The sequence below is a fragment of the Quercus suber genome, unplaced genomic scaffold, assembly GCF_002906115.3.
Source record: "Quercus suber isolate HL8 unplaced genomic scaffold, Cork oak 2.0 scaffold_963, whole genome shotgun sequence".
In the NCBI taxonomy this organism is placed as follows: domain Eukaryota; kingdom Viridiplantae; phylum Streptophyta; class Magnoliopsida; order Fagales; family Fagaceae; genus Quercus; species Quercus suber.
Genome location: NW_027070383.1, coordinates 9,887 through 17,330, shown reverse-complemented (window position 1 = coordinate 17,330; position 7,444 = coordinate 9,887). Strand labels below are relative to the sequence as shown.

At 37.5% G+C, this 7,444-nt stretch overlaps 1 protein-coding gene and 1 long non-coding RNA gene across 2 annotated transcripts; both read right to left on the bottom strand.

Moving 5' to 3' along the window:
* Positions 1-1,830: 1,830 nt before the first annotated feature.
* Positions 1,831-5,530, bottom strand: LOC112022837 (uncharacterized). Its single transcript, XM_065768568.1, is given in 3 exon segments — positions 1,831-2,176; positions 4,717-4,840; positions 4,843-5,530. Coding segments are annotated over 3 exon segments (909 nt in total). The 5' UTR covers positions 5,282-5,530.
* An 880-nt stretch (positions 5,531-6,410) lies between these two features.
* Positions 6,411-7,444, bottom strand: LOC136065423 (uncharacterized). Its single transcript, XR_010627044.1, has 3 exons — positions 7,298-7,444; positions 7,087-7,205; positions 6,411-6,784 (listed from the first exon to the last, which is right to left on the bottom strand). It is a non-coding gene; the product is annotated as an uncharacterized LOC136065423 (long non-coding RNA).

Sequence of the window (7,444 nt, the reverse complement as noted above, 5' to 3'; positions counted from 1 at the left end):
GAATTCAACATTGAAAAGAGAAAAGATGAATCCTACCGAAGGGGGCGTTTTTTTTTTTTTTTTTTTTTTTTCTCATGGCTGTTGGAAACCACATTGTCCTTGATTTTAATTCTCCATTTGTCTCTGTTGGCATGAGTGTTAGAGATCACATCATCCTTCATTTTCCTTTGTCTTTATTCTTATGGATGTTGGAAACCTCATTGCTCTTGACATTGATTTGTTGTTTGTCTTTGTTCTTGGAACTTCAAAATGAAGAAAAAAAAATTGTTTGTATATTAAGATTATCAATTAGTTATTTTCCTATTGTAAAAAATAGCGTAACACACCTTTCCAATTATTGAGACTCTACAACTTGTTTCACTTCTTTCCAAAGCTCTTTCTTGTCAACTTGAATAGTGAATCCCCAACCAGGAGAATAAATTTGCAATTTTTGAACCCAAACTATACGCAACATGACATTTTTAATATTAATTTTGATAAAACAATAGAAAGGGATGCTGATTAAAGATATCATTAAAAAGAAATATACCTTGTTATCAATGGCGTCCATGTTCAATATTGATTGATCATCCTTCCAATTCTCCCAATGAGCAGGAGGAACAACATGCGCTCCATTATTTAGCATAGTGGACTCGATCCTCACATTTGAGTTGGGCATCCTTCCTTTTACCAATTAATTGTATACATAAAAAATATCAAGAAATAAAATATTAAAACGTAGACTGCATAACCATTAAAAATTGTAAATTATTAAAATAAATCTATATGTAAGACAGTTCTTTCCAATTGTTAATTAATACATATGATGAAGGGAACAAAACATCTTTATACACAATATTTCTTGTGTGAACACCTTCCTCCTTAAGTATTGTTCCTTTTTGCACCAATAGTTTTGTGGTGGATAGGGAGACTCCCCTTGACAACGCCACATATAATTGGTCATGACTAAAAACATAATCAGGAAGATAAATTCCGACAGTTGGAATTGTCTGACCTTGCGCTTTGTTTTTTGTAATTTAAAGCTCAAACGTATAGGAAATTATTGTCTAATCATTACAAATGGCAGGTTTACATTTTCTGTTTTCTTCAAAGGGATTCTTGGCAAGAAAACGCGTGTACCCACATATTGTCCAATCAAAATTTTAGCGTCTATTATGTTGTTAAAACATCCATGGCATATCAATCTTGTACCATTACATAATCTAGCTTTTGGATCTATATTACACAATAACATCATTGGAGCACCCTTTTTCAACCTTAATATATGTGGTGGTAAACCCCTTGGAGATATAGAATTTAGGAATTCTTGTTGATATAGATGTTACATATCTCCTTCTACCTAATCAAAAGAATGTAACATAAACTCATCTCTTAGGAACTGAGAAATTACCTTTGCATTAAGCAGTTCAACATCATCATTTATAGGTGTTAGCGAAGCCCTATCAACCATATATCTTGCATCATTGGCATGTTCTTGCAAACTTGGAAAAACTTGATCAATCAAGTTGTATACAGAATGCTGACCCTCCCATTGCATTGCCATTGAAGGAGGTAATTTAATCAAATCATCCATTATAAATGGTTCATTCCCATCACCAATGCGTTGTATATACTCAGTAAACTCTTCATCATTGACAAACCCCATATTCTACTTCAAATGTAACACTTTGACATCTTTCCATAATGGGGACTTGACTATGCATGCATCAATCATTTCTACCTTTGTACCCTTTGGAACATCCAGAAGTACTTTACGAAAATCTCCCCCCAAAATTATCACCTTCCCACCAAAAGGTAAATTTACTTCCATAATATCTTTAAATGCTCTATCTAAGATTCAAGTGCACGTCGATTTACCATTGGGGCTTCATCCCAAATAATTATGGTGGCACATCTAATAAGTTTAGCTAAGTCTAATTGTTTACTTCTTGAGCAAATAGATGAAGCATCAGGAGTCAAAGGGATCTTAAACCTGGAATAAGTTGTTCTTCCACCAGGAAGTAATGTTGCTGCTATGCCAGATGTAGTTGTGGCAATTGCAATGTGACTGGTTTTGCTCAAGGTTGCCAATACTATATGATACAAAGATGTTTTCCCAATTCCCCCTGGCCCATCGACAAAGAATATCATGCTTTCCTTATGACCAATAACTGGCATGATTTTCTCATATGCAACTCTTTAGTCATTATTCAACTTCTCAATTAAAGTGAGTTCTTCATCTACATTAGGAATAGTTAGCTCAGCTTGTATGAGTCTTGGTACAACTAAATCATTGTCACATTCTCCAGTTGAAATCGGCAAATCATACTCTGTGATGTGCTTTCCATGTTACAAGAGCAATGCCTCTAAATCATTGAGAAGTTTATTTGTACAACGTGTCTCTGTTGTAACAAATATTGATAGGTAATCTTTTACCATATATGGATAGAACTCATTCCACAGTTCTTTTACTCTAGTTGGTAGACAAAATACCAATATTGTTGCAAACAATCTTCTTAAAGCTGACGGCATTCGAATGTCTCTTACCTTAAGAAGACACTATCGTATGCTGTTATCATTCTCTAGTAAACCCATTTGTTCAGCTGCTTGCTTAAAAGTTGGATAAGTCATCCCATTGACAATCAATAAATCATCAAATCTTGTTGGCCCCTTGACATGATTAAAAAGAATATGCAGATTGAACTTCTCTCCATCAAATGGTGAAACAGTATATACCCTGCCTACTACTTTTTTATGAGATCTTCTTTGCGTCCAAGTTTTGTTTTTATAATCACAACAATAATGCTCAGGAAACTCTCTATATAAATAATTTCGTGCATCATGATCAATCATATTCATATGAAAAATTCAGTGAGCATTGTCTTTTTACTTCGCTCCAAAACATTAGCAATAGGTTCATGTGGTCTAAAGCATACATGTTGTCTATTTGGAAGATGAATTTGCAAACGAAAAACAGCAGGGTACATTCGATACATAGGAAAAGCAAATATCTTCCAACATGCCTCTAGAGAACGTACCCATCTTGCATCAATATACTGTTGGACCTCATCATAATTTGGGCCTGGCCTAACTTCCGTAGAGACACGTTCTAGACCTTTATACACATATTTATATAACTACTTTACACTTTTGATACTACAACATATTTCAACATTAATATCACAATTATATTTCAGCAGTAACCAAGGATTATATGGAACAACCCAAGAATCTACCATAATCTTGCAATGATCATTCAATGGCACAAGATTATTAGTATCATATCGTTTGTAAACAGGATATGAGTCATTGCCTTGGTAGGTTTTTGGGGAGAAAGGCTTTAGGTATCCTTTTTTATATCGCCCATTTTTCATGTACGGTGATCTTGGATTTTGTATTCCGCAAGAACCGTGTATCATATGCTCCAGTACAGCTTTATGTAACTGTGGTTGTTCCTCCTTACACGGTATTTCTGCTTTAACAACACGATTGTAATCCTCTGAATTATGCAATTTATCATCTTCATCGAGAATTATAAACATGTGTGCATATGGTTAAACCCCTTTTTTAGAACTCAAAGACCTACACATATACAATAACTCTTCCGAAACCCCCTTTACCACAATATCATCTTTCAATTCTTCAAATTTCGATTTGAAAACTATTGCAAGCAAGTCTAGGCGATCTTGTGCGGTTTTTGCAAGTAAAAGCTCATTTTGTATTTCTTCTCATCCTGGATTGCACGTCAAAAGGCATTGTTTGTTTGGAGTCTTTTTGTCTTTTGGTAAGTTATTTTGGATCAGATTAAATTTTACCAATTTTAAAATTTAAAATACATAACTGCAAGGACCCAATTTGGATTAACCCTGGGTGACAGGTTTTTAGCCCAATAAGCCCAAACAATAAATTTATAGAGAGTGGGTTGACAGGCTTAGGTGCTGGCCGTCGATCACCATGCGCAAACTTTTTCTTATAAACAAATGCTAAGTGTTTCCTTACAAATGGGGGAATGCTCCTCGGCCTGTGGCTGAGGAGGCCTCAATGTTCTCTCTTTCTATCTCCCCTTTTTTTGGCTTTACTAGCTTTTCTTTTATAGTTTTCATCTTCTTATCTCCTGCTTCCATCTGTTGATCGTCTATTCGCTTTTTCTTCTGGTTGTCCGTCCCATCAGAGGCCTTATCGGCACTCAAGTGGCTCACTCTAACCAACGTTATCCTGCCAAGGGGTTACCTCCCCATTAATGCGGCTAGGGGGGTTAGTTGAGCGTATTAAATGCGATAGTGACCGCTTACTTTGGGGTTAGCCTCTCCCCAAAATCACCTTTGTCAGGCCGAGGACAAGGTATCCTCGGCGTGGATTTAGGAAAATAGGTTCTCCTCCCCTTTCCCTCAAAAATAGCTTGCGATCCTCGGCATGGGCCTTGGGCCTGCTATATGATGGGCCGAGGCTATCAGGCCCATGGGCCCCACAATAGCCCCTCAAAACTCTGCTGCACGTTCCCTCGAACGGGAGGAGGGTTTTGATACATGCGGATCCACGGGACGAATGGCCTCACTTCAGTTTATACTGATGCTGGCGGCTTCTTGACTGCCCGATGCGCGTTTTTAGCGTTTCGAGACTTAATGGGTGCACACATTAAATTTTGGCGGCACCACGTTTCCCACTTTCAACGGCATGATCTTCTGCTTTTATGAGCAAGCGGTTTCATTTGGGGAAATTAAGGGAGAGTATAAATACCTGTTTGACTCGCCTGGTTTCATCATTTTCGCGCTTATCATCATTGATGCATATAGTTTGAATTTGGTCTCACCATTCCCATCATCGCTCCGCCTTTCAAGGTACCACGGCAACTTAACTCCTTCCCGGCAACTCCATACCCTAACCTATACTTCTCATCTTCCGGCCCCACAACTCTCGGCGCCTCCTCTTTCTTCATCTTCTTATTCTTCTTGAACTCATCTTTTTCACTGCCTCTCTTGTTCTCTGATACTTTGATTGGATCAAAAATCCTGATTCCTTCAAAGAGGTTAATGTGGCCAGTCTTTGGCTCCGATTCAGCAGGCTCTGGATCTGGTTCTGGTGCTGGTTCTGGCTCTGGCTCTGGCACCGTGGGAGCCAAGCCACGAGCAGTACGGAGGCGCTCGATGCGGAACTCGGTGTCGCGCTTCCTCGCTTGCTCGCGCTTGAGCTGCTCCTCCTTCGCCGCAGCCTCCTCGTCGCGGCGGACTTTCTCTCGGTTATCGAAATTGTACACATTCCACCGCTTCTGTGGCAGAATATTCAGACCTCCATGACCTCCCATTACTACTCTATTTCCCAAAACGAACGCGAATTAGGGTTTCGCTTTGGTGATTGATTGTTTGTGCTTCGAAAAATGATGTATAGGAACAAATTAAAGTAGATATATATATATATATATTGAGAATCAAGAACAGTATGCCGTAATATGATCAAAATTCAAAGGTCGGTGATGGAACTCTGCCGATTAAGGAGGTCTTGTTTGGAGTTCGGGTTAAATTTGTTCTGGGAATTGTTTTTCCTTCCACCTAAGCATATTATATACGCGAATTGATTTTCGCCACGTCAGCATGGGTAGCGGCGCCGTCGTCATTTCACACTTTATAGTTATTATAGGGGGGAAAGTGTACCGGATACAAGGGTTGCTGGTGTATGAGGATTGGGCTTTTGAATTTTATTAAAAATGGGCTGCGAATGTGTAGCCCGTTTTAGCCGTGATATGTATATCTCTACCGGCCTAGTCATCAAAATTTGAAAAATCAAATTAGTTCTCACTAAATAGATTTTCAAATTAATTCACTTATTAGTTTATTATCAATGCCTCATTTTCAAATATATTTTTAACCAGTTTACTTAAAATTGGGAAAAACCATATTGGGCATTCCAATTAAATTCGCTAATCAATCAAACTATAACAACGTAACACTAAACAAGTTCTAGTTGAATTATATTTATCTTTTCTATAAGAACTTTAATTAAATTACGTAAAAAAATTTTCATCAACTTATTATTTAAATATATGTTTTACATAAATATAAAACACTTTTCATGCATTGCCCATATTAGCAAAGACAATAAATTTTTTTTAAATAATAATCTGATAGTTAGGGAGAATGAGATTTAAATCCTAAATGTTTTTTGTGAAAATATGAAAAAGTGTTAACTGAGTTATAAAACTCTTAGAGGCAACAAAAATTGTAAAAGTGTTAACTGAGTTATAAAACTCTTAGAGGCAACAAAAAATTGTAAGGCAATGAATTTATGGTATGGACAATATCCCAACCTAAAAGATCCAGGAGTATAACATGTCTAGAAATTTAACTTGATCTCAGCTCACATTTTACAAACAGAGCAACTCATGCGGCCAAAGACCTTAACACAGAGAGAGAGAGAGAGAGAGAGAGAAATAGACATTGAATGAACCTGCAAGCATGGACATAATCAAAAGCATGCCTATGCAGGGAAGATCAGAGGTTTAAGTGACTGCAAATAAACATTCCATACTCTGAATTCTTGCCATTAAAGGTTAACAAGATATTGGAGATCTTTCCCTCACCTCCTCCCCTGCCCTCCCCCTCCATCCGCCAAAAAAAAAAAAAAAAACCTAAAGGTACATCTGCAAAAACCTATACTACAGATAGTCATTGAGGTGGTGCTGCCAGCCTGAGATTCCAATCCATATGACAGATGTAAACTGACAGAGACACAGTCCACATTACAGAAACCCGCCAGCATAAATAAGGAATGCTTCTCTCATTAAATCATACCACTATAATTGCAGAAACACCTGTTATAGAGTACCAACAACTTTTAGATTCATTAGACAGCATGGCTTTCTACCAAATGTAGACAACTTGACATCAAGTTGCAAACTTTCTTCTATTGCTATCATACTCAAACAGCCAAAAGTAAGTATTACAGGGAGGATATGAGAGTTATGAGCAATTGAAGTGTCATTTGCCTTCATGACCCCATCAAAAAATGAAGTCACTAGCTGAACACTTTCTTATATTGCTATTGTACTCAACAGCCAAGACTAAGAATTGCTGGGAGAATATGAGAGATATGAGCAATTGAAGTGTTACTTGCCTTCATGATCCCATCAAAAAATGAAGTCACTAAGCTGAACACGATTGTCTTTCTGGGCATTCCTACTGATAATATATGCGCTGTCTTCCACGCCTGCACTCAAACAATTCATCCTGTGCCTGTACAATTGATAGACCTTGAGCAGAGAGACTCACCCAATTCATAGTAGAGAAAGAAAAAAAATATATATATTTGTTTCCATGGCACTAACCAAGCAAAGTGATCTTCACAGCAAACAGAACCCCAGATGATAGAAAGTCCAGTTCCTTTCCTGCACTCAACAAACACAGCTACATTCAACCTCCTAGATAAATCAAAGGGTGTAACCCATGGTACATTGCAACTTTGTTTGAAAGAG